Source organism: Ceratotherium simum, chromosome 29, assembly GCF_057802395.1.
Source record: "Ceratotherium simum simum isolate JZ-2026a chromosome 29, ASM5780239v1, whole genome shotgun sequence".
Taxonomy (NCBI): Eukaryota; Metazoa; Chordata; class Mammalia; order Perissodactyla; family Rhinocerotidae; genus Ceratotherium; species Ceratotherium simum.
Window position 1 is genome coordinate 20,219,444 of NC_141928.1, and position 27,948 is coordinate 20,247,391.

The 27,948-nt window shown below is 44.6% G+C and overlaps 1 protein-coding gene across 1 annotated transcript in view; it reads right to left on the reverse strand.

Moving 5' to 3' along the window:
• The window catches only part of PAPPA (pappalysin 1), a 240,959-nt gene extending 229,339 nt beyond the window's left edge, over positions 1-11,620 (reverse strand). The window contains exon 1 of the mRNA XM_087419210.1: positions 11,200-11,620. Within this exon, the coding sequence (XP_087275336.1) occupies positions 11,200-11,620 (421 nt within the window). The remainder of the gene's footprint in view (positions 1-11,199) is intronic.
• Positions 11,621-27,948: the final 16,328 nt, after the last annotated feature.

Here is a 27,948-nt window from a genome sequence, read left to right on the forward strand (position 1 = left end):
AGAGCTCCTTTATAAGCCAGGCACCGTGCTAGGCAGTGGAGAAGTTGAGATAACTTCAAATATATACACAACTAAATGTGATAAAGAATTCCAGATGTTTTGATATACATGTGCAGAGCGTATAGTGAAGACAGGTGGATAAGGGAGGTGGGGAACCAGTTACGCTTGGGGAAGAGTCAGGGAGGGCTTCTCAGAAGAGGGGAACCTTGAGCAGAATCCTATAGAGGCCTACGTGTTCTGCAAAATGGTACATGGGAATACGGGAGGCAAACCAAGTAAAGAAAAAGATGTGAAAAAAGCTTAAAGTATCTAGAGGAACTGCAAATAACCCCAGCGCTATTGAAGGGTCTCTATGGAAGTGATAGAGTCAGAGTTGCATTTTAGAAAGATCTAACTGTTGGATGTTGGAAGGTAGGTTGAAGGGGGTGCAGGGGCTGAGGCCCAGAGAAGTGGGCACTACAATACTAATGAAGTAGTCAAAGCAAGAGATGAAGAGGGCTTAAGCTAAGAAGATGGAAGTTAGGCTACAAAAATGTTAAGGAGGCAGGGAAGACAGCAATTGATGACTGATTGAATATGGTGGGTAATACATCTAGACTGGGTGACACTAGATGAGGACACAAGGAATTTTGGAGGAAAGATGATTCTGCTTTGGACACCTTGAGTTTGAAGTGCCTGCTGACATTTCCAGTGGATAGCTGGATCTATGAGTCTGGCGCCGAGCAGAGTCTGGAGATAAATGATGCTCATCAGCAGAGAGATGGTAATTACTCCATGGGAGAGGGTGCAAAGTCAGGAGACAAGTAGACCTAGCCCCAGCCTAAGACTCAGAAGACAGAGGATCTTACCCAGCTCAGTCACCGATTTGGACAAGCCACTTCCCTCATCAACCCTCAGTTCCTCACCTATGAAATGAAGGGCTTAGGTGAGTGCTTCTGACTCTCACATACCCTGGTTCTTTGGACTTACATGAACGTTACTTCACAAAACAGAATACAGTATGTATTCATTTCTTATGTTCTCTCTGTGTACTTTGCATCTCTTAGAGCAACGCCACCTTGTTCCTGACTGGCCTGTTATCATATCCGTCTCTATTTCTTATCAGTCTTTGTAGCTGAAACATCTCCAGTCTCACTGGGGGAAATAACCCCTTCTATACAAACACATTTGGTCATATTCTGCCCAGTGACATTTCATGTTTACAGAACAACAGGAATTAAGGAAAGATGGATATGAGACAGATAAAGGAATGACTCCTTGACTACAAAGGTGATAGGTACGGGTTAGACCACAAGCTTCTTGAAGGCAAGAGGCTGGACCAGGGCTCTGTATTAGGCACACTCTCCCTCTACCCACATACTTGGATCCCAGACTCCTAGACTTTTTGGCTCTGTTTCCTCCAAATGAACTGGAACCCAGGACCTTCTCAGATTCTCTAAAATTGAAACAGGGTCATCTCTCCTACTTTTCCAGGTTCTATAGACCCTGGTGTGTGGCAAATAATACTGGAAAACAAATTTTCTTTCTCTTTTTTGAAAAAAAAATCCAAGTGGCCAAAGTAAATGTGCTAGGTATAAAGAGTAGGAAGAGAGAGAGAACAGAGTGGGGCAAAGGAGGAACAAGAGGTACTTCATCCATGACAGTACTGGGGATGTCCAAAAGGAAAATAGGCTAACAGATGGCTACAGACTCTAGTCTTAGTATTTTAATTCATGAAATGATATAATTAAAGTGATAAGCAAGACTGAAAGGCCAGTGGCCTACTCTGATGTCCAGGATCTTGTCTGGAACAGCTTTTATATAGTAAGAAATTATGAAATTTGAGTACTCTAACCATTAGCCAAGTAAGTGATCACTGGGAAGGTCACTCAGTGAGTTTTTCAGATATTTATGGCAGTTATTATTAGCAAGGTTGTTAATGAGATGGCTTCCAGCTATTGGGAAGTACCAATATTCCCTAAATAATGTCTTCAGTTAGTCTTGGACTGAAATTCTACCCATTGGTACTTTGCTTTTTGATATAAAGCTTCTCGGGGAAACACTGTGGTATATGTGTCTTTGGAAGAGCAACATTATACATTGTTATCAGTCAATGATACCTTAGCAAGAAGGAACACCGTGTCCTTTTTCGAAAATAAGTGTTGCCAGGGAGAGGAAGCAGAAAGTGTGTGGGCTCTTGGCCCCTGAGGGGGACAGGCACAGGCACCACCTAGTGGTAGAAAATGCACCAAGAAAGGAAGAAAACTAAACTATTGCCAACTTTGCAATTTTGTCTTCAGACAGCTCTGATTAGGTTTATGGAATCCTAGGAGATCTCTGCTAAAATAGTCTCTAGGGCAAAGATAGAAAAACTGCTCCCTACCCTCATTGTTCAGATGAGGAACATTGGCCCCAAGAAGGAAAGTGACTTGTCCAAAGTCACACAGCAAGGTGATGACAAACTAACATCTCCCAGCTCCTAGTCCACTGCTTTTCCTTCTCCAATACACCATGGCCGTCTCTAGATGGCCTTGAATCTGCTCTTGGGTCTCCTCCAATGCCACTTCTCATTACTGCCTCCCCTGAGCATCCTATTTAAATCTCATTCCTCCTGTAACCCCACCCCACACAGTGTTCCCCAGACTCCCCTCTCTATTTAGCTTCATAAACGTTCACCTAACATTATGTGACCCCAGAGTATAAACTCCCTGAGGGCAGGGATATTTTCCTCCTCTGTTCACTGCTCTATACTAAGAGCCTAAGACTGTACCGGGCATGTAGTAGGAACTCAATAAATACTTGCTGAATGCCTGGGCAGGGGATGGACAAGTTTTTACCTTGTCCCTTGTTTTTATCTATATTTCTTAGATTCTCTACAATGAGCACATGTTGCTTTTAGAACATGAAACAATAAAGTGTTTATACTTCTGTCTTTCATTTAGTTTTTGTTTTATGTTAAGATGATAGCAATATATCTTTCCTGAGTGGTAAGGAAGGAAAAGCTCACTCCTGGCCCTGCCAAAGGAGATAAGCACGTCTAACTCAGAATGATTTAGAGAATTAGAAATAACGTGTGGCAATGGCTAGACACACATACCAGTATGAGTTAACGTTTACTGGGTGTTCACCCATGGTCTAGATTCCATCACTAAGCATTTTCCACATGGAGGCCCAGTTAATCTTCAAAACAACTGTACAAGGTAGGAGCCAGTATCATCTGCATTTTACAGATGGGAATAGTGAAGCTTGGAGACATTGAGAAACCTGCCTAAGGTCACGCAACCAGCAGGTGGGTGAGTCAGGAAATCAAATTCAGGCAGTCTGACTCTTGAATCCTGTGATCAACCATGACAAAATACTTCTTCAGTAAACATATGTGCCTTTCCCCTCTTTCCTGAGGGTGTCAACTCTTCCCTAGACTAGGCAACTGCAGGCCATTCCCTCAGGGTTCTAGAAGTTTCTAGAAGGCTCCCAGAGAAATTGGAGATGGAGAGAAATAAGGAGCTAGAAAAAGGAGAAATAGGGGTATGTGGAAATGTGAGTGTGTGTGTATGTGTGTGTGTGTATTGTCACAATATGTTTTAGAGTGTCACAATATGTTTTAGAGTGTCACAATGATTAGCAGATCGTAGGGATTCTTATGCACAGAATCAAGGATGCTAAATGCTTCACAGTGTGTGGGATGATTCCATACAGCAAAGGATGTCCTCACTCAAAAATTTCTTATTGCCCAGCGAGGCTCCACTTGTCTCTCCTATAGGCTACCCCTAAGGCTCCCCTCAAGCTCTCCCGGGATGGTCAGTCAGCTGAGTCTGGGGTGTGAAGAGAGGAGAGCAGATGGAGCTCCTAGTGTCTGAAGCCTAGACTGTGTCCTGACTGCCAGTTAATCTCTGTGTGACCTTGAGAGCGTCCCTAACCCCCTCCAAGTTGTCACCTCTGTATCTGGAATCCTATCATCTCAAAGAACATGCAGGAACCTAAGACTTCAGCTCCTCCTCTGGCTCTCAAACTCTTCTAATTTTTAAAAACTTATTATTATGGAAATCCTCAATCACATACAAAGGGACAGAAAAAATGTACTGAAGCCCATCATTTTTGTCACCTGGTTTCAACATCTGTTATCAGTCTGCCAACCTTCTTTTATCTACCACCTTCCTCCTTAATACCCTGGTTTTTTTTTTTTTTTTTTTTCTGGAGCATTTTCAACAAACAAAACAGATATAACGTCAGTTTACCCATAAATACTTCAGTATTCATTTCTAACAGATTAGGATCTTTAAAAATACATAATAATAATATCATGATCACACCTTGACAAAGTTAACAGTAATTCCTCAATGTCAGTCCATGTCCATTCAAACTCTGTAACTGAGGAACCTGTACATTCTATCAAATGGAATCTTGTAGAATTGCATAATTTAAGCAGAATAAGGTGAAGTGGGGGAGGCAGAGACTAGACTTCAGGCTCTCCCTAGGGGATCCTTAAGCTTGTGGGGCACAGTTTGAAAGCCCCTATTCTACTCCTACTCCTCACTGTACACCCTGACAACACTGAGGCCCAGAGAGGAACAGTGAAGCAGTCAAGGTCACACAGCAAGTACATGGTAGGATTGGGCAAACCTGTGAAGTCCCAACATCAAAGGACTCCAGTGAGGTCACAGGTATGAAAAGATTTGCTAACTCGGTCACCATTTATCATCTGCAGTGTGAATAATGATAATAAAGGCGCCTTTCCAGGAATGACCTTGATTGCAAAACCCCTCACATCTCTCACCTTCTGGCTCCTGCTACCACTGTTGAGGACTGGGTTCTGATCGTGGCCAACAGCTTCTGCTGCCACTGTCTCACCTGGTTCTTATGACAACCCGTGAGATGGAGATGTTGAATGTAACCACACCCGAAACTCGCTCCCCTGAGGCCCCAGATCACACAGCTCAGAGGAGGCTAACCCAGTACTTGAACTCAGAGCTCCTGATTCCCAGTTTCAGGGCTTCAAAGGAGCCAAGAGGCCAAGATCTACAAGTCAGTTCTCAGTTGAGCATTTCCAGTAAGTGCATCAAGGCACAAAGCAGAGCCCTCAGTGCAGTAAGAAGACAGATTTAAAGGGACATTGAGGGAAAGGAAATTAAACTCCAGAGAAGGGGCAGCAGGCGAGGGGAGAAATAGGCGCCTGCTGGACCCCTGAGTCCTTGGCCATAGGTAGCCAAGGCAAAGCTGGCTGTAGAGGAAGTCCTCCCACTTGGGGTACCTGGGGATCATCTCTCTTCCTCATCTGAGACACCTAGAGCCAGTACTTGTTTCAGAGTGATGTCAAGGTGAGGGGGTTTTGAAAGAATAGGAACACACCCCTTCCTGCAGGACTAGCCCGGTACAAAGTGAGGAATGTCTCAGACTTCCCTTCTTCCTGCTCAGAGACTCTCCCCTCCCAAGCACTTGGAGAGATTCACTTAAAATCAGATGCATAGGATTCAATGGGTTACCCCTCTACAGGTGTGTCAGCACTTTAAAGGAGGCACCCAATGAGAGAATGTGGCTTCACACACAGGAATGGCTCTGGAAAAATGGAATGTCAGGGCCACAGCCAGGGTCACCTAGGAGTTTGGGGTCAGCAGGGGAATTGAGAATGGAAGAAGGGTCCTTCCTAGTGTTTGGAAACTCAGAATGGGGACAGTGAAATTTCTCTGAAGCCTCATCCACTAAGCAGCTCCGTAGGCAGAGAACACTACTCCTCCTTTGGGGCTCAGTTTCCCTACCTGCAGAGCAGGGAGACATCAGACAGGATCAGTGATTCTCCTCACTGGTGGTCCTTCCACATTACCTGAGGAGGCTTTGAAAAGCACCAGTGCCCAGGCCAACCCCAGACCCATCAGAATCCCAGGCTGCAGCCAGGGCATCAGGATGTTTTAAAAGCTGGTAATTCCAAGTTCTGCCAGGGATGGGAACTACTGAACCACACGATCTCCCAGGCCCCTTTGGGATGGGGTGGTTTGTGAATATAGCTTAATTCTTAGCCCTTGTGTGACCTCCGTCCTCAGTTTCCCTGTGCCACAATGAGCTGCTTGGCCCAGTCCATGCCTGGGCTGACCACGCGTGACTCACATTCCTAAGCCCCATATGTCCGAGCCTCAAGTTTGCTTTCCTCTGTGCAGAGGGGCAAGGGTGATGCAGCCTCCGTCACCCCATCTGTTCACGTAAATGCTGCTTGGGAAAAAGAAGAAGTTGGAGGGCATCTGGGGAAGAAGCACAAGGCATGTAACAGAAGATCTGTGACCTGGACTCCACTGTGACCACTGTTGGGCCTCTGTTTCTGAGAGTGCCCCTGCCCCTCGATGCTAACTGGTTTTCCTATTCACTGGTCCAGTGGTTCTGGACTTCCTCTGGCTCTTACCACCAAAGGGTCATCCCAGTAGGACAAAGAAAAGGAAATCAAAGTGCAAGGAAGGGATCTGAGGGATTCTAATTGTTCCCCGAGATACAATGTCTACTCTAGATGGACTCCCTCAACTGGAAAGGGGAAGCCCTAACAGTGCACAGACAGGCCCCACTTTCTGAAGGCTAAGCTAGCAAACTGGAAAAGGGAACATGCCTACTTACTGGATCCAGCTCCCCTTGACTAAGTCCCTAATCTGAGATGGCACCAAGCCAGGTACTTTCTGCATGTCTATTTCACTGCTGTATCCTGATATCATTATGCCCATTTCACAGATGAGGAAACCAAGGGATGGAGAGATGAAATCACTTGATTCAAAACACACAGCAAGTAACTAGAACAGAGATTCCAAGCCCGCTTTGTCTGATAATTTGATGTGAAGAGAAAATGGATCTGCTAGGTCAAATCCGGGGTTCCACGTGAGATTTGTACCCATTTGTATCCTCTTCAATCTGTAGGTGTATTGTCTGTACGCAGAGAGGCAGAAGGAATAGGAACGTTCTGCAGCAGGACTAAAGAAGGGAATGGGAGGCATTTTTTCTCTCTCCAACAAGACTGCTGAAGAGGAAACAGGCATTGGGACTGGGGCTCACAACTGGGCTCTGTTGACTCAACGGCCCGTGTGACTTGGGACTAAGTCACTCCAACTCTCTGAGACTCAATTTCCTCATTTGTAAAATAGAGGTGATGGATGATGCCCGCCTCCCAGGGCGGTTGTGACAGTGAAACGTGTAGGCACAAGACGAGTGCCTAGCACAGTGCCCGGAACTTGGAGGCACCCAGGAAGTGTTGGTTTCCTTCCTGCCTTTAAGTGTCCTCAGGCCATAAAGCCAAGACTGAGATCCTTGGAAAATCATGTCCAATAATAAGAGAGAAGTTTACTGAGTGCTTACTAGACACCAAGTCCAGTTCTCTGCACTTTGCACTTGTGAGCTCATTTAATGAGATAGGTATTCATGCCATGCTCACTTTATAAACGAGGAAGGTGAAGCCCAGGGAGTCAACTAGCTTGCCCAAGGTCACACAACCTATTAGAGGCAGAGGTGGAGTCCCACTTAGGTAACCTGACTAATAAAACTGGCTTTTAGTCATTGCAATATTCTAGACCCCAGGTGACTACGAACGTTGTGGGAGAGCTGTGTTAGTGTGCCGACTCCCTGAAACCTAGCCTTCCTCTGTTACAGCAATTCTAAAGTTGGGAAAATGTGGGCACTCTTTTTTGGAGGTTGGGTGGGTAGTAGGAAGTGGGGGCTGCAGAAAGGTGGAAATAGAAAGATTCTTCTGAGGAGCCAGCAAACTCAACAGTCCAACATTTAGAACAAAAGAAGCAAGTGTGGCAAGCGGAGGTGGTGGATGGGATTCAGGTAAAACCCTTTCTCCTTCTGAGCAGGGACTCTGGATCACTAAGGGATGGGGGTGGGAGAAGGGCAGCACTTGTGGGGTCCACATTTCACTTATCTAACAGGTCAGGAGAAACTTTAACAAGATTAACTGCTGCTCAGGGCCTCTGCTCGATGGAGCAAATTGAGTCTATTGTTTTCTTTTTCTTCTTCTTTCTCTTTCTTACAAACTGGGGGGAACAGTTGGGGATGAGGGACAGGGGTCTGGATCCTGCTTGGTATGACACAAAAGCAAAAGGATGTGTCAGAAGGCCCCCGACCTCTGGACTTGAAAGGGAGCCCAAATTGCCGTGCACGAAGGCTGAAGGCTGTGCCTGGGTGGTAGGTCTGTGAGGGATGAGGGGTGACGGGATTTTATTAGACACCTTCTCTCAGTGGTCTAGGGAATAAAGCCTGGAAGTCAGGATGCCTGGGATTAAATCCTAGTTCCTGCTATGGAGGAGCTATATCATCCAACACACAACCCTCCCCTTTCTGTGTCTCTGTCTCCCTATTCTGCCAGAGAGAACTAGCCTGGGCAACTTCCAAAGACCCTTTGCACAGTAGCCTTAAAGGATTCTTCAATCCTAAGGACCGTCCATCCTTGGTGGGCCCTCCGGAGAATCCCGAACACAGGCACTTGCTAACTTTGGTTGTGTTTTTGTCTGCATAAGCCTTTCCTTTTTTATTTATTAATACATACATTTTTTTTCTTCTTCCCTTTCAGAAAAATAAAAGGCATGTTTTCTGAGCTTCAGAAGCAAACTGCTCCTCACTCCTTCCCTCTGCCTCTCGGAGCGCCTCTCTGAACTGGTGTCAGTGAAGTTTGAACCGGGGCAGAAATAGCATCCCGGGCAGATCTGGGAGCACAGCCCGCCTACCAGGAGCGGCAAGGCCTACCTCTGCCAGACAACAGACCCGGTTAACAGCACCGTAAAATTAGACCTTTACGAAACCCAATTGAATCCTGCAGCAAAGAGTGATGTAAGGCAGCCTGGCCTGACAGCGAGGCAGCAACCCTCTGCCTGAAATAGCAGCACGGCCCCTACTGAGAGATGCCTGCTCTCTCTCTCTCAAGATAGATGACTAGGGATTCCTACGAAAGTGGCAACGCCCAGCCAGAGGCAGCCAGCAGAGGTCAGGCAGCAAACTGGGCACCCGAGGTCGCCGAGGGAGGACGTGGCTTCCCACCGACACCGAACTGCCCACCCCGGCCCTGCCTCTCCCAGCCCGAACTTCCATGAAGAAAGGAGCTGAAAAAGTGCTTCTGCAAAGAACCTCTGTTTGTTTGCTTTTTAATTCAAGGAGACGCAGGTTCTTTTTAGTCCAACAGTCTGTACCGTGTGGAGGATACGCAGAATGAGTCTTTTCTGGCTCACAGCCAGGTGTTTACACACCGCCAAATCTGGCTCCGACTCAACTTGGGGAGGGAAAAGAAATCCACCAGAATCCTCTGGAGACAAGCTCCTGGCTTTCTGGTGCTACACGACAGGCAGTGACTTTTTGTTTTTTTTTTTTTCCGTTTTGAGAGGAATGTTATTTCCACACATAAAATGGACCAGGCATTTTATACAAGCAATAATAACCTAACATCCCCCATCCAATTAAAGTATTTTACTGCACGATCTTTGTGTGAGAGAGCAAATGAGTGCTCAGGAGAATGCGTGTGAAGAGAGGCTCCTTGTCTGAACTACAGACATTTATAAAGCAGGCTCCTGTGGAATCCCAGGTGCTGTATATATTTTTTAAAAAATGCACTTACTACCTTTTCATCGATGATACCTATACAGCTCTGGGATCTCCCCTCTGGAGGCGAAGCCTTCCAAATCACTGGTATGACAGGTAAAGACTAGGAAAAATCAGATCTACTCATTTTTTAAAAATCATGTCCAAGCAGAAGGCTCTGTGCTTTCCTATGTTCCGAAAGAGAAGTAAACATACCTTCCACAGACCTGAATTATCACCATCATCATTATTATTATGAATAACGTCTCTCCTCAATACATTATATCCCCCCTCTGGGTGACTAGGACTTGGGGGCTAAAAGTGAATGCGCTCAGTTTCCCTCTCCTTCCTGGGGAAAAAAAGAGAAAAAAATAGCATGCGATGACGTCAGATGTGGGGGAAAGTCACTTTCCTGCTCTCTATCTGGTAGCGCCTGAGTGGGAGCTCTGGGGGCACGTCTTGGTACAGCGACAGAGTTTGGGTCCCCCGAAATGGACTTCATGTAAATACGATGGAGTCAGCGCAAGGTTTGAAAAAGCCCACGCCGAGACAGAAAGAAGCAGAACTGCCGGAAGAGCTCAGAGCTTTCCCTTCTAAGAAAGTGTGTGTGTAAGGGGGTGGGATCGCAAAACGCCTCCACACGTTTCCTGGCTGGAGCAAGGGGGAACCCCTACTCTCACTTTAAGACGTCCTAGGACACGGCAAGATTGTTTGTGCAGGAAGGGAATCTCCCAGCCAGAAGAGGCAAAACTTTCCTTCACTCCTCCAGCGCCGCCCCCACCCCCGGCCCCCAGTTTTATTAAAAGCATTGCCATAGATTCATTTAGAGGGGGGAAAAATGGATGTTGGAGCATTTCTAAGGTTTGCAACCCTCGCCAAGTGTCCGGTTTCACTATGGGCTTTGCTGCGGAACGGCGAAGGGGAGAGAGAGGGAGGGCCAGGAGGGAGAACTCAAATTCATTACGGGCTCATAAAAGTCCCAAATGAGAAATGCGCCCCGTTTCGCAGCCGAGTCGGGGGAAGACTGGCGGAGTGTGCGTTAGGAAGGGCTCGTCCCAGCCCCGAGTGACAGGCAATGGGTTTTAAAAGCGAAGACATGGGCTGGCGGGGTGTGTGTGTGTGTGGCTGGGGGAAAGGGGGTGAATCCCAGAGGCAGCGTCAAGCAGAGAGCAACTTTGGGGCACTTCGAGGACTTCTAAGTCCTAGCGATCACAACAACCTTGTCCTTGCAGGCTTTCGGGGCAACAGGGCCAAGTGAAGGGGGTCACCTCTATTAAAAAGTCAAAGAAATCAACGGTCCCCGAGTCTCTTTTCACATGCATCCCAACTGGGTCATCCTCCCCTCCATCCCAAACCGAGACAGTACGTCTGACCATCCTGAACACGGTTTGCGTGCACTAGGCTCCCCGGGGACCAGCCTTCAGTGACTGCCGGTCTCGGGGCGGCCAGGAGCGCTCTCCGCGCTCCTCCTGGGGGCGAGGCGGAGACGCCTTCCGAGTGCGCCCATTCCGCAGATGGGGCAAAGCGAGGCTCGCACCTCGCCCCGGGTGCCGCCGAGCTGCCGACGGAACGGCTCCCGCACACACACCCGCAAGCCCCCGACCAGCCCGCCACCCGCGCCCAGGCACCCGCGCGCCCCTGGGGACGCGGGGACGGTGCGGCGCCCGCCCGGGCGCCCTCGCCTACCTGTGATCACCGCCGGAGACCTCTGGCCCCCCTCCGCTCGTAGCCACACTTGGAGCGTGAACGCGTCCCGGGGCAGCTCGAGGTCGGCCCGGAGGCGCAGCTGCTCGCCTCGCCCGCTGAAATAGAGCGCCCGGCTCGGCGGGCTCGGCTCCTCGGCGGCGCCCCTCGCCTCCCGCTGCTGCCGCCGCCGGGGGACGCGCACGGCTTCCCAGGCACCGCCCGGCGGCGGCGGCGGCGGCGGCGGCGGCGAAGCGCGGCGGCCGCGGGCCGCCCGGGTGGCGCAGGTGGCCGGGCCGGCGGCGGGGCGCGGGGGGCGGCCGGCCCGCGGGTCTCTCCGGGCCCGGCGGGGGCGCTCGGCCAGCCCGCAGCCCAGCGCGGCGCTCAGCAGCCCCAGGCGCAGCACCCAACTCCAGAGCCGCATGCCCGCCGGTCCCCCCCGCCCCCCCTTCGCCCCTGCACCGCCGCCCGGAGCTGCCAGCTTTGGGAGCCTCGGCGCCTCGACTTTCTTCGCTTCTTCACCCTTCTTGGGCGAGCCCCCCCTTCCACTTGCTTTTTTCTTTTCTTTCTCGCTTTCCTCCTCAAGGTGTGTGCTCCACTCCCCCCACCTTTGAAAAATACAGCCCAACTCCTCCTGGTTGGCAATTAATTTCTCTCCCCGCTCCTTTATCTGCCTTATTTTCCCCCTCTAACAGCTGGTTGCCTTCCTCCTTGTTTTATTTCATTTTATTTTATATGATTTCTCGCTCTTAAAAAAAAAAAAAAAGCTCCTCTAAGACACTGATCCGCTGAATTCCCTCCCCCCAAAAGATGCTCTAATTTATTTATTTTTTGCGTCCTTTATAACACAAGCCACAGCCCCCTTCTCCCCCAGTCCCCCCTCCCCTCCCTCCTTCTTCACAAAATGAAAGGAAAGAGGGGGGAAAAATCCCTCAGAAGATGAGTAAACAAGCGTATGCTAATCTGCTCCCGAGCGCCCCACCTTCCCAATTGAATGAGTCCCTGTTAAAACTGCGGGGATCATGACTAATCAATCAGTTTGGAGAGGCCGAGCTACCCAGCCTTCCTCCACTTTGCCGTTTGCCTCTTCGCTCCCGCCCCCCCCCACACACCCTTTTTTTTAAGAAGACAATCTTAAAGTAACAATTTAATGAAATTCTGTACACACCCCCTTATGGTCCTCCCAGCTCTCCTCATTCCTGCTCAAAACACACATTCCTGTTTTTGTTTTGTTTTGCTTGTTTTTTTCCCTCCTTCCCCCCCCCCCCCTCTATTTTTTTCCCTCCTGGCGGCAGAAAAATCTCTCTCTTCTCTCAGGATCCCCTTTGCACTGTGCTGGTAAACCTCATCCTTCTCTATAGCACAGAAAGAGTCTTGAAACTTGATTCTCAGATTTTTTTGTAATGCTGTCTCTTTCTCCCTCTGTCTCTTCACTCTAATCTCTTTCTCACTCACTCACTCTCTCTCCCTCCACTCCCTTTCTCTCCGTCTTCCTCTTTCCTTTCTCCTTTCCTCTCTCTTGTCTTCCCTATCCTTTTCTCCCTTTCCATCTCAGAACGTCCTTAAAGTTATGCAATGATGAACATCCCCCCTCTTCCCTGAGCCCCCGGTGCTGCTGGCTTCAGTTAGTCCAAATGTTGTCACTAAAGTCCTCACGGAATCATCAGAAGCAACCAGAGGAAAGGCATTTTCCGAAGCTGTAGACTCAGCACAACTAGGTCTCTCAATGCTCCTGAATACTCTTAAAAATACTCTGTCGGTTGTTAGAAATTATTTTAGTTTTACATAAAAAATGAGAGAAAAATATTAATTTGCCTTCTTTTTTTAAACCTAAGACATTCAGGTCCTCTGACATTGTTCAAGTCACAGGTAAGGATCTGACCATTTGCTGCTTTGTAGATCTGTTTTGAACTGGGACATATATGTAATATATTTTTGTTCGTCTTTTTTCCCTCTCTTTATAGAACTCAAAAGCTCCCCCTTATGGCAAAACAGTTCTTTTTTTTTTTTTTTTTCTCCAAGTGTTTAATAAGTCAAAATGAGTTAGCAGTGGTGGATTACAAGTTATGAGTTACCAGTCTGTTCAAGTAAGGTAGTGATAAAAATATGCTGTGTGAGGTTTGCATGCAGGTAGCATCCTTGAAGCCCGAGGTGAAATCAACTCCACTAATGTACGGTTTTCCTCCCCATGTGTTCCTGTCCTCAGGGCTGCTCTGGATCTTTCCTGAGAGCTGGGATCATTCCTGCACGCTTCAGGAAGAGGGAACATGCTTGGAGAATATGTGTTGGTGAAAGTATGCAGATCTGTAGAATGAGTAAATGACTCAGACATCCCCTCTATAAAAGCCAGAATGTGGTATGCAGGGATTATGGCACCATTCTGACAACGGGAGATCCCAGATTCAGATCTTCTTGGTTTGGGAGGAGCTTGCCGTATAGTCTTAAGCCAAGAATGTCTGAACTCAGTTTCTCCAGTTATAAAAAGAAAATGGCATTATATCCTAAATGTGTTTCAGAGACCGGCTGAACGAAGAGGATCTTTAGCGCACAATGCCTTGGGTAAGAAATTTGCCTAAGCAAATCTTTCACTTTCTGCAGCTCCAAGTCACCTAGAAAAGTCATGAGGTTGGCATTCAATTAAAAAAAGACCTATGTTGAACTACATAAATTATATCTTGCAAAATCTCTCTCTTTCCCCAATAGAGGTTGGAGCATGACTGCTAACTCACTTCAATGGTGGCAACTAAGCATTTGGAAACTGTATTTCTTCCAGGGGCTTCTAAGTCATTGTATACAATGGTTTTGAATATTCCTAGACATTTGGGGTTTTTTCAACTCTCCCACCAAGAGCCAGAACACGATAGTTATGGTTCTAAGTTCCCACTCACTCCAACACATCCCAGGGCTATGCCCTGAGTGAGCCACTTCACTAGCCCTCCACTTCCTTACCTTTAAAATGGGAATGTCTGTTTCACAAATTCATTTTGGGGAAAAAATACGCTTTGGGGTATAATATTATGTAAACTCTAAAAGTGCTATATAAATACTACTTGTTCTACAGTTGTTGTCAAGGACCAAGTGATCCTTAGGTTCTTAAAGACAAACAAAAATTTGGCAGCCCAGCTTATCATTTCTCTCCTGTGGCAGGTACGAAGAGGAAAGGAGAGAGATCCAAGTTTCATAGTAACTTGAGCTTCTTGACCTCAGTCCCTAGATGCATCTGGAGCAATTGACAAAGGCTTTCACTGGTCTTTTCATTGAACGTGCATTTATTAACTATCCCACCAGTCTTGGAAGCCACTCTTATTTTTATGCAGGTATGTGTCTATGTATGTATGTGTTTGTTTTTAATTGAGTGAATAGAACTGGATGAATTGTAACCCTTGGTTCATGATCCACCCTAATCATTGGTTTATGCATGACATTCTTATTTATTTACACATAATAAATAATGCATCATATGCTGCTATCCCTCTTTTTCTCCATCCCTTGATCTTTCATGGATTTGTCCCTTCTCCTTTCATCATTTGTAGTCAAAGAGGAACCATCTGAGAGTTAGAGGACGCCGGTTCTAATTCTGACTTGTGTGGGATCTTTGACTTCAGATTGCTCTTCTACAAAGTGAAAAGACAGGAGTTGAAGATTCCTAAGATTGCTTCCAAATCTGAAGTGAAATGGAGCCCCCAATTATTGGAGTATGGCAACAATTCCCATCTAATCCTCTTGTATTTGGTCAGTTCCTCCCCACCCCCCCAAGGAGTCTTTTTTTTCTGGGGATTTTTGTCTTAAAAACTACTTTTTAGAACAAAAATAGTTCTGTTCCTCAACTCTTAGGATATACTCCTTCAATATTCATTTTATTTGGTACTAACTAAAAGCAAAGTATTTTGCCAGGGAGGGTGTAAGTGTCTACTAGAAGTTATGAGAGTAACATCTGAGTGGAGTCCTAAAGTTTGGGAAGGGTTTGAGCAAGTGAGGGTGGTTCAAAGTATACATTTCAGAGTCATCCTGACCTGGGTTCCTATGACCTTCAGCAAGCTGCTTAATTTCCCTGAGTCTCAGTGACCTTATCTTGGCACCGTCCTGAGGATTGTGTGCTGTGTGACACATAGTAGGTGCTCGATAAATGAGCACACTCACTCCTTTCCCAGGGATCTAAATTTTATGGCCCTCTGGGCTTCTGTCAGCTTTCATCTAGAGCATGATCCCCTCCTATTTCTTACTCCAAGCCAGAAGGATTATGCTCATCTCAGAATTCCTGGGCAAGCATTGTCTGTCTAGTAGAATCTGGAACTCGATTAGATAGGATCTGGCATTGTTTTTGGTGTCCTGTTTATGCTTTTCCTCCAAGATTAGAACCCTTCTAGGGCAAGGATCTTCAAGGGCCAGTTTTGTCACCACACCCTCCCCCACCAGCCTGAAGGGCTCCCTCTTCTGGGCTCTCATAGAACTTCCTCTGAATTTCTCTGGGTACATCCCCAAAGCCAGCTATCGCACTTAATTACAGACCTACCTGTGTCCCCTTTCCGTGTGGGACAGAGACTGTTTTGCATTCGTATTTATGCTTCCCCAAATGTGTAGTCCAGCACTTTGCACATAGCTGCTTGTTCAGAACCGATAAATTTAATTATATGTATATATAAATATATATAAAATATATAGAGAGATTTGTAAATCTATATAGATATATAGATGTATGTATATACATATATTTTTGCTGCTTTGTGCTTCTTTAGTTTTTCCTATGATGCCAATATGTTTAGTGCTATGAACATATTAGGTTCTTAATAAATACTTAATTTCTTCAATTTCTTCAGCCTCCCCTTTCCCAAATAATCTATCTGAAATTCATTGGCTGCCCAAGTGAGGGTGGCTAGAAAGAATGTGGGCTTTGAAGTAGAAGAAATGGGATTCAAATCCTATCTTTGCTAAATAACAATTCTAAGAACAGCCTACGTTTATCGTGTATACGCTATATTCCATGCCATATTTAAATGCTTTTTATAGGAACGATCCCATCCAGTCCTCATAACGAGCCTACAGAGGAAGTCTGATAATCATCCCATTTTACAGGAGGGAAAAAACTTGTGAATCACAGAGACTGAATAAATAGTGGAGAGCCCAGCCAATCTGGATCTAGCACTTTCTGTTCTAGCTCTAGGGGCTAGGAAGAATCACTTAACCTTTTGAATCTCATTTTTCATTTTTATAGATTTCATGGGGTTATCTGGGAGATTAAGTGAGACGATGGATATCATGTTGCATAGTGACTAGTACATATGTCAGTGGGTGTTGGATAAATATCAGCTTCTTTACTTTCTCCCCAACGGTAGTTAAATTATATTAATTTGACGAATGTACTAGACTTGACAGTCATAAGAATCACGCCAGCAGTCATAACAACTTGCTTGCACTGAGTACCTACTGCGCATTAGACACTATACTAAGTTTTCACAGGACTAGGAGGTAGGTTTGAACTCAATCTATCTGAATTGTTCAGCAGTTTCCTGTCTATCCTTCTGTCTTCTTAAATCATGTTAAAAAATAAATTTATTTTCAGCCTTGAGTATTTTTTTTTAGCATCTTCGAGCTCCGTCTGAAAAAAATTAATCCCATGATATAATAATTGCCTCGTCTACAAAGCCACAAAGAAAAGACAGCCAGTGTCACACTGTTTGCCTGAGGCGGGGTTGGGGCAAGGGTGGTTACGGGCCACTCTGAGTGGAGGTGGGGCTGGCGACCTCCAGGTGTTTTCCTCTGCATTTTTTGAAGCTTTTGTGTCCGCAAGTGGGCGGCTCTGGGATGAACTGGAGTCCTCTCTCAGTCTTCCTGCAGGCTTATGACTAGGATGCTGAAAGAGCAACTACTAGACTCTAATCCTGGTCCTTTGACTCATGGCAGAGAGACTCATTTTGTCCATCTCGGGTGCCCAAGGCATTTCTTCAGCTTAGAATTTTAGTTGAAGATGAAGATCACTGCTTGACGCTGAATTTTTTTTTATTTGTTGAAAATGTCTAACTTGATGGATTTATTATTTTATTGTTTTACTCTCTTTAGTAATAATAATACAGTCATAACACCACATAACAATGTTTTGGTCAACAACAGACTGCATCTACAATGGTGGTTCCACAAGACTCGTATCGTATAGCCTGGGTGTGTAGCAGGCTGTACCATCTAGGTTTGTACCCCCTATGATATTCACACAACCACGAAATCACCTAACGACTCATTTCTCACAACGTATCCCAGTCATTAAGCAATACATGACTGTAATTAGCTATAATTTATTATGAGAGGCACTATCTTGAGTGGTTACATATATTATTTCATTTAATCCTCAAAACTGTAATCTGTAGTTTTTTTAAGCTCCATTTTGCAGATTTTTTAAAAATGAGGGTCAGTCAAGTTGGATTCCATGACACTTTTGAACCCGTCTGTCTTACTCCAAAGTCCACATTCTTAACTGGCAGGCCTGCCTCTAATCTACCTTTAATCTTTCTATTGTTTTAAATTGGAATCAGGAAAATATCTTCATAATCTTGTGGAAAAGGAAGCTTTGTGAGAAATCAGAAGTGGGTAATGGTGGGCGTCCTCTTCATTCGGTGTGTTTTGTTGAATGGAAAATAAAGCGTTTGATAAGCCCTTCTGTTTAATACTAGGACAAATGTATCTCGTGGCTTATTTGAGAAGAGGCCTTGAGTCACATAATGGACAATGCTTTCAACTCTGTTTTTTCCAGAAATTACAGAATCACTGTCCAACTGGCCACTTTTTTATATCAACTGAGATTGAAGATGTGCAATTAATTGTTTTTCAGTGAAGATTTTTCCATGGGAAATTAATCCAGCAAAGCCTTCTGATGAACTCAATCTATGCCAATTAACACGACTTGTTGAGTGCCTTCTATATGCCCTGCATGGACCAGTGGGCATGTATTCTCACAAAAACTCGATTAGGTTGATTTTTTTTTGTTTGTTTTAAAAGATGAGGAAATTCAAATTCAGAAAGAGGGACCAATTTACCCCAAATCACCTGGCTAGAAGATATATCCAAACCAAAACTCTAACCTATGTGTTTTTTTCCAATCTAGTGCAAATGTCACCTTCTCCATAACATTATTCTTTATTAAACATTAAAATAAATCATCCCCAGAGGATTATTTAGCTTTTTTCCTCTCCATATTGTTAGATTTGTGTCCTTGTCTTCCTTTCTGTGCCAGATCTTAAGCTTCTCGAAGACGAAAGCCGACTCTCCTGCCTTTTGAGATCTCCCATGGGGTTAACCCTCTATGGTTCATGATGAATGGGAACTCAGAGAACATTTGGTGGACACTGTGGGACCTCTGTAACTCCTAGCTATGTGTGACTTCCAGAATAAAGCCCTGCTTCTTTCATCTTACCTTCACTGGAGTCTTTCGAATTCTTAAAATCCAGCTGAAGAAAGTCCTGGCTCTTTCAGGAAACCTTACTCATGCCCTCCACCAATCAAAATGAATCTCCTCCTCCTCTGAAACTCTCTTGTGTCTTGACTTCAAGCCATTCAGCTAGCACTATCATGCATAGCCTTCCTTGTACTGCTACTCACATTGTCACGTGGATGTAACCCTACGGAGACGGCATATGGGGATGATGTTAGCATGTGCTGTACCAGCCCACGGTCATATACAATTTTTAAATTAAAAAGTGCTCTACAGCCCGTTAAACCTAGCACTCTCACTTTGCAGATGAAGACTCACAGAGGGGAAGGGATTCTCCCAAAGTCACACATCCAAACCATTCCAGAATGAGAATTCTCGGTTTCCTGGTTCCCAAAGCAATATTCTGTCTCCTATAATGCTGCCTCTCTTATTGCAGATGATGATAATCCATATATTCATTCCACAATTATTTATAAATTATCAATCATGTGCCTGGCATTGTGCTAAGGTCTGTCTAGCTGTCTAGCATGCTTTTGCACTTTCAAATTATCTTTGTCACTAATAATTGAAATTTATAGCTTGCTTATAGGTGTGAGTGCTTATATGTCATATCATTTAATCTTTATAACAACCTGAGAGGGAGGTAACATGACTACTTCCATTTTACAAGAGCAGACAAAGAGCTTTAGAACACTGCGTGAGTTTGTAACAACCGAAAACCAGGTATGCCTGCCTCCAAAGACCATGTTCTTAACCTTTAGGATAAACTAAAGCATTGAGAAATTTGAAAGTCCTTTCCAGACAACTGGAGATTCACTGGTAGTACCCATAGCCTGTCCTTAAATTCATGGATATAGAGAACCAGCAGTGGCCAGCCCTCCACAGTGAAGTCAATGGGTAACACTTTTTTAATGAAAGTTGAGAGAGAATGTCACTGAATTCTTGGAGAATACAGACCATCGAATGAATTGGACCACATATGAAAGCACTAATTTTAAACAGTTGCTAAATAATAATAATAACAACTAGCCTTGGACAATGGCCTTAGTATATGTGGAGAGCTTTGTGCTCCTCAGAAGAAAGGGGCATATAAACTTACCGTGCAGTGTCATGTTGAGAAATGACCAATTTCCACTTGGATCTGTTCCTGTAGCATTCAATAAGGACCATGAGGTAGACTAGACTGATCGAGGAGTTCTCATAGGAGCCAAGAGTCCAGGCTGTGTTCTCACTTTTTCCACTTAATTCCTGTGTTGCTTGAGAAAAGTCCTTTCCCTTTCCCTTTGAAAATCTGTCAAAACTTTGGAGGTAGAAAACTACCTGGTCCCTGGCCTGATAGCCAACAGAGATGCCCTGGTAGAGCTGTGCTCTAGGACCACTGTCCATTCTGTTCTCTAGGGCCAATGTTCTTCACGATTGGTTGGTGTCTGTGACCTACTGGTTGTTACCCCATTTTGATGATTCACGTCTTGGAGGGTTGATCATCATCATCCTGATTCCACTGGGAATCCTGTTAAGACCTCTGTATGATGTGTCCCCTAAGAGTCCTTCCCACTCAATTCTTCCCTGATTCTCATCAGCATTCTGGAGTCACTCTGCATTTTTATTTAACACAGTTCAGAATGGTGGGCTAACACTTTAAGTGAAATGGGCTCAAGGGTTAGAAGTGGTTCTCTGGACAGCAGTCTCACCCAGCCAGCCGGGCTTCGACCCACCAAAGGGTCTCAACACCTTTCTGAAAGTGTCGGAGCTGCTCCAGCACATATGTTCTCGAAGGCAATATTAACTTATCTTCATGTCCCATATCATTATATTTACCGTTCAGAGGGGAGAGGAACAAGCACTGTCAGCCCAGAAAGATAAGTGGGGAAACCACTGGGTGACTGTTACTGGCCCAAGTCACTTGGCATCTTCAAGGGAAAACAGTTAACAAACACTTTGGAGAGAGAGGCAAAGCTAGAAAGAAATGAAGAGTGCCCACATTGAGCCCACAGTGGCTGGGTCTGAATTCTAACTGTTTGACTGTGTGCAGGAGACTTAACCTGTCCATGTCTCAGTTCCCTCATCAGTAAAATGAGGGCAGTAAGAATAAGATCTATCCTTTAGAAAGGTTTCTATGAGGATTAAATGAGTCATTATATATTATTCATAAAGGGCTTATCTGGTGCAGAGTAAATGCTCAAGTAGTGCAAGCTAGTCTCATTTTGGTGGTCTTCCTCCTAAGCTTTCCCCACTCCTTAGCAGCATCCCCAGATAAAAATGAATGTAGCATTCTCTTGCCAATCTAAGAACTATTTGTCAGTCACCCATTGGGTACCAGGCACTGGGTTACATGCTAAGGATTCAACTGTGACCCATGTCTTCATGAGCTTGCCTGTCAAACAACAAAACAAATAAACATGCGCTGAGAATCACAAGTGCCAGGCACTGTTTACATGTTTGCAGCGTTAACATATTCAATCCTCACAACAAAGTCCTGAGTTAGGTATCCTTAGTGCCCTCATTTTCCAGATAAAGAAATTGAGACCCAGAAAGGATAAACGAGTTATCCACATTGTTAAAATATGATAGAGCCACAATTCAAACTCAGGCAGTCTGGGTTCTGAACCCAATCTTCAACCACTCAGCTATGTATCTCATTGGATAGGCAAAACATTAAATAACTGAAAAAAAATCAAGCGTAATAGAAATGGGTTGGGATAGGCACACTGGGTGACCTCCAGGGGGAGAGATAAAGAGAGGTAAGAGCAAGGGAACAGGAATGAGTCAAAGGCACTTGTGCTTTGTCTGTATTGTTTGGCTTCTACATTTACAATGGAGGTATGTTTGTGCATGAATTTTAGATATTAAAAAGAAAAGGAAAATGCTTAAAGGTGAATTAGCAACCTAGACTCTTTTATACCCAGTTCACTTTAGAGTTTGCAAAAAGGTTTTTCTGTTTCATGATCTCATTTGACATTCAGGACCTTCCTGCAAGGGGGCGGAAACAGAAGGAATCTTTACTTGCTCTACTTTAGAGAGGAGGAGACTGAAGCTCAGAGGGGTCCAGTGAGTGACCTAGGGTAAAACAGCTAAGAGCCGGGTTTCTCAGGTGCATCTTGGTTTGTGAGCCTAACTCCATCTTGGCTGGCTAATGCAGGTTCCCATCACTGCTAGACAATAAAACATGACGACGATGATGATGATGACGATGATGATATAATAACTAAAATTCTGGGGTGCTTGCTAAGACAATGCATTCTGCTAAGCTTTAACTCATCAAATCTTCTCAGCGCTCATTTGCAATAAGCACGATTCTTAGTCATACTTTCCGGATGGGGAGCCTGAGGCTTACCAGGAGAAGCTAACCAACTCGTTGGAGGTTGTCAGAGGATTTCAGCCAAAGCCATTGGACTAAAGAGATTTTGCTCTTAACTACTTTCCGCTAATGCTTCCACTGTTAGTCATCAGAAGGAGAAAATAGACCCCCACGACCTCAATGTCAAGGCCAACTCTGGAGGAAAGCTTCCTTGAACACCTGAGCAGCTGTCCCACCAGTATCCTTCTGACAATCACTCTACCCATCTGCACCTCAGTTTCCCCACCTGAGAAGTGGAAATAGCAATGCCTCCTTCACTTCACAGAGTGTGGTTATAAAAACGATATGATCCGATATACCCAAAGTTCCTGCACAAGGGAAGGAGCTCCCTAACTTTGCAGTCTTGTGTAAATGCCCTCTCTGGCCAAGTAGGATGTAAGGATCTGGAGAAAGTTTGTGTCTTGGAAACAGGCTTTGGAGCTCAAGTATGGGTTTAATTCCTGGCTCTGTCACTTACAAGATGAATGCCGCTGGGCAAATTACCTCACTCCTCTCTTGGTCTCCGTTTCCTCCTCTGTAAATAGGCTTGAAATTACCTACTTTGCAGCGTTATTGTGAGGCGCGAATGAGATAGCGCACTAAAGCCCCTGGCAGAGCGCCTGGCCCAGAGTACGTGGTCAGAGTCGTGGCTGTCTGAGGTAGGTGTTTGTATCTCATGCCGCGCCCAGCCTATTGCCAACGCTGGAAACCCATGGAATGATAGGCAGGGAGTTACACAACTTTCAAAGGAGCATTTCCAACCACAGATATTTGTTCCAAGGGATCCCATGCTATCCAAATGGACTCATTCATCCTCACTCTATATTTCATGAAGGAAAAAGAGAAATGACGTTCTTTATTTTCATTGGAACTTTTTCTTTTCTCTCTCTCTCTCTTTTTTCTTTTTTTAAATTTCAGACTCCTGAGGGACTAGGGAAGGTAACCTGGGAAGCAAGGACTTGATGCAAATAAATATATAATTGCTAGATTTCTGGTTGTCATTTTCTCTGTGCCACATCATGTGTGTCTGCCGTGCCAGGCAAGCAGAAAAGAAAGTGAGACACCGCCTTAGCAAGTGTACTTGATTTGTGTCCTTGATTCGTTCAGTAACATGGCTCCCAAACTCCCTGCTCAGGGATCATACTCTGCTCTAAATACAGGTTTGTCCTTTTTGCTGTTACCAGGGAGGCTAAATATTAGTTTGATAATGGCAATAGAACCTTTGCAGGAGGTGCTGACACTCAGATGTGGAGAATGAAATGCTGCTTACTTGAGACCACAGGCAAAGAAAGCTACTGGACTCAAGTCTGTCTTTCCTTCTTTCGTTCGTTCGTTCCCTCCTTCCTCCCCCCGCTTCCTTCCTTCTTTCTTTCCTTCCTTTCTTTCATCCTTCCTTCCTTCCTTTGTCCCTCCCTCCCTCCATTTCTCTTCTTTCTCTCACCCTCCTTCTTTCTTCTTACGTAACAGGCCATTCTAGAAACAAAACATAGGCTCAGAAGTGAGGAGACCTGGCCTCCAAAGCAGACTTGGTTAATGGGCCACTTGGGACATGAATCTAACTATTTCTCCTCCTGCCTACCTCACAGGTCTCATGTAAATGACAACAGCTAATCCCACACTTACGGAGCACTCATTTTATGGCAGACACTGTGCTGTAAACTTCACAACCATTCTCCCTTGAAGTCACACAGCTAGTATCTGTCACGTGAGTACTCAACCCTGAGTAGCTTGCTTTCTTTATCCACCAAGAAATACCAAGTATGAATTCAAAAGTTTTCCTATATATATATAGGAAATATATATATAATATAAAGCTAGATAGGAATTATTATTATCAGTATTAACAGTAGTGATCTAGGCCACAATGGCAGCTGATCCACTTAAGTACAATTACTTGATCTGATCCCTCACAGTTACAGTAGTTGTGTAATGAATATTTTCTATAATCCACTTGACATGGTTGTCATTGCTTTATGGGGCATTACAAACAATTCAATGAACATCAATCCTCACTAAGGTTGATTATAGGGTCTTCTTTATAAGTGCCACAGAACCCAGAGCTATATATTCCTGATCTCACCAGTATGGAAGTTTTGATGTTCTAATGAAATTTCTCTGAAGATTCCTTTTAATATTCCAGTATAGTGTCATTGTTGAGAGAGATGCAGCTGATTTAATAAAACCCATGGAAACATAGATGCCAAGAAAGGCAGAACGAGAAAGAGGCTTATCTTGTCCAACAGCTACCATCTCCATTTTAGAGATAGGAAAGTGGAGGAATAGAAGGGGATGTCAAGTAACCTGGGCTTTACTGGGATAAGATCTCAGGTTTTCTGAGTCCTGTGAAAGTGTCCAATCCACTCTATCATAATTCCTGTGGATAGCACTAGTTCAGCTGAATCTTTTTGGTGGAATATGTCAATGAAACACTTTTAAAGCCTAGAAATATTGTTAGGACAATGAATAAGCCCAACTAGCTGTCAAACATAATAATGACACTATTAGGAATTCTATGACTCCTGCAAATAATGTGGTTCCAATCCAAGGAGTTATACATCTCTACAATGGAGAAGAAAGGTTGCCACACAGATTAACATGCAATTTTTAAAGTCCTCATTAGTATTCCTTGTCCTTGAAGAGTGACTATTACTCGCTTCACATTTTTCTCAATGAATGCTCACATTCTTGGGAAAATTATGGCTAGGTACTGCAACTCCCACCCCACTCAGATAAAATTTTGAGGTAATTATATATTTTTGTTGTTGTTGTTTTTCTGGATTAATAAGCTCCAAACAACACCTTTATTTCCTGGGGGGAAGAAGTCTGACAGCTCCAGATGGTGACCCATCGAAAACTGAATATCCTCCTCGAATCCTTGCTCTTCATGGTGCTAGAGACCCTGGTGGGACAGACCGCCACTGGCTTGCAGCTTCCACAGAGGAGGAAGGAAGCATTGGCTACTGCCCACATGCCCACCATCTGAACCTTGCTGGAGAGAGTTGAGATTTTGTTAAAGATCAGCAGCTCATCCTTTGTCTGTGCCCTTGTGCCACAGAAACATACACGGGACTATCTCTTTCTTGAAGAAATGTTTGTTCATGATGTGGCTTCTGATAGTCACCTTCTATGTCCTCAGGTGGCACAGGAAAATGAAAAATCTCACCTCATTTGATTATTCTTCAGATCTCCCTGATGACACTAATTATATAGTCTAATTAGCAGGCTCCTGTCCGGAGATTGTGAGCTACTTGAAGAATGAGGGTAAATCTTGAAACTTGCTTGATTTTATCTTTGGCTCGATGCTGAGTGTCTGGAACTTCTAATAGAACAAAAGAGCTTAAGAATGAACAGAAAAATTTGCTGATTTTTTTTTTTCTTAACACCAAGTGGTAGTTTGGGCAGTTTCAATTTCTTACTTTAAAAATATTGTATGTCAGGCAACTGGGATGTAGTCTTTGCCTCAAAGACTTCACCATGTGGAGAGGAAAAAGACAATCTTGTGTAGAAACGTGTTCAATAAAACATTAAAACTGCTCTGATAGATGTGTACATGGAATATTGTGGGACCTCAAGGAGCAATTGGTTAATTCTAACTTAGATAAACAGCGAAGAGGACAGAGATTAGGGAAAGTTTTAAAGAGAAAGAAAACACAAGTTTAATCATGTAGGGAGAGGATTGACCTTTCCAAGCAGAGAGAACAGCATGTGAAAAAGCCCTGTGGAAGGTCTCAGATAGATAATTTGAGAGGTATAGTTGGTTTGGCTAACCGGAGTGCAATGTGCGCACTGATAAAAAAGCTGGAGAATTGCCCCTATGAGACATTCAGCAAGCTTGGATTTGATCCTGAGGCAAGTGGGAGATAATGAATGGTTTTATATAAGGGACTGGTATTATAAGATTTGCATTTTTGAAGGACCACTCTGGCTATTGATTGAAAAACAGACTATGATGGATGCTGGAGGTGAAGAGATAAGACCAGAGGCCAAAGGACTGATGGGCAACATGGTGAGGCCTGAACAAAGGTAATGCCTGGAGGATGATAAAATATGTTTAGGAATTAAAATCAATACAACTTGTTGATGGGAGAAGGATGAGACAGAAGGAGGAGTTGCAAAACTTTAGAAAAAGAAACTATGGAAATTGATGAAGGGGCACTGAAGAATGAAGAGGAACTCAACCTTCATCCCTCCTGGTGGTCTACTTTAAACATTCTTAACCAGGAACCCAAGGCCAGGACAGAGTCAGGGGTGGCCCTCTCTATCCCATTGGCGGGGATGGATTATTCTTCAGTGCCAGATGGTAGCTAGCGTCCTGACTTTGACACACTCCCTATGTTCTAGAACAAGAATCAAATTCACTACTCTTATTTACAACAAGATGCTATAAATAAGAGATCCTCAGGCATTACAGGCCTTCCCCCAGTGCAGGAATTCTCCTTTAAATGTTCCTTATCCAGGAAGCCATCTGGCCTCCTGAAATACTTCCAATGACCAGAAGCTCAATAACCTAAAAGATTGTCCTGTGTGAATTTGGGAATGTTTAATGGTGGACGTTAACACAAATAAATCAATTTTCAGTTTACAAAATCCTGTTGCCTATATTAAATCCTTTTAGGGTCACTACCATCATGCCAGATAGGCTACGAGATTTCCTTGAGATCACCTCAGCAGTAAGTGGTAGCACCAGGTCTGAAACCCCAAAAAGGTGCCCTGCTCCTCTGTGCCCATGATGCATATATGTGCCGTTGCCCTTAGACATTGCATCATTATAATTTTCTGGTTTTATGTCAGTTTCCTCTATATGAATGTAATCTCCTTGAGAGTAAAAACTCTGTTTTATAACAGCTCACCGCATGCCCTGCTCAGGGACTGGCCCAGAATACATAGGAGTTTAATCAACATTTGTTCAAAAACAATAACAACAAAAGAATATCTTCTGATTTTCTCCTCTTTGTTGAAAAGATAATGTCTAAAATCACCTTCCCTGAAACTTTTGATCATGGCTTCACTCTCTAAAGTAGAGAAGAAATATTTGTCTTTCACCTGAAAATCTTCAATCATGCCTTGTGAAGGCAACATTCACAGCCCACAGTTTTTACATATGGCTTCCAATTCTCCCTCCCAGTCATAAACTTTCCTTGTTTCCTTTGCTGGTTCTGCTTTCTAAAATGTTACTAATTAATAGTGGGTGCAACAAATAGATCCCCCACCACAACCAGCTGTTCCCTGATTAAAAAAGCCTTGACCATGTATACAACCCCTTGATGATTTCAAGAGACCAGAGGAAAATTGTCACGGCATGAAGGACTCAGTGCCCGACCTTCAGGCAGTGCCTAAGTGGTGCCAAACCATGTGGATGAAAAGAAAACCAAGATGAGTCAGTTGCCCAGATGTTTTGTTGTCGGGTCACCAAGGATCTGGCTGATTGGAGGCCTGGATGCCAGAGTTTGTGTGGCCATGTGTAGCCACGGCTTCAAAGTGAACACAAACCTAATAAAGCCAGGACTGATTCCAGGACTGATGGGAGGTGACACAGAGGGAGAGGGAGAACGATTTGGGCAGAAGGAGGGTGTTCTAGTGGAGAAGAATTAGACTCTTGGGCCCAGGGACGGGGTACAGTGCTGGATCTACCCAAGAGACTGGTATTGGGGAGCTCACATGGTCTTCAGTTGTCATTCTTAGAAGGAGGGGCATGGCACCGAACATTTACTTAGCTCTGTGCTAAGACTGTGGGACACGCTGGGAGTAAATGGTGAACAAGACAGCCACAGTATGTGCCCAAGTGTAGCTCTGTGTTTAATGGAGACAGGGAGATTAGAATGCCTTGTGATGTGTTCTACTAGAGAAGTACAGGGTGCTGAGGGTTCTCAGAGGAGGGTCACCTAATCCAGATCTGTGAATATGTGTGTATACATATCAGAGACCATTCCAGAAGGCTTCCTGGAGTGAAATCCAAGCTGAGGCTTGAAGGATGAGTAGGACTTAGCCAGAAAGT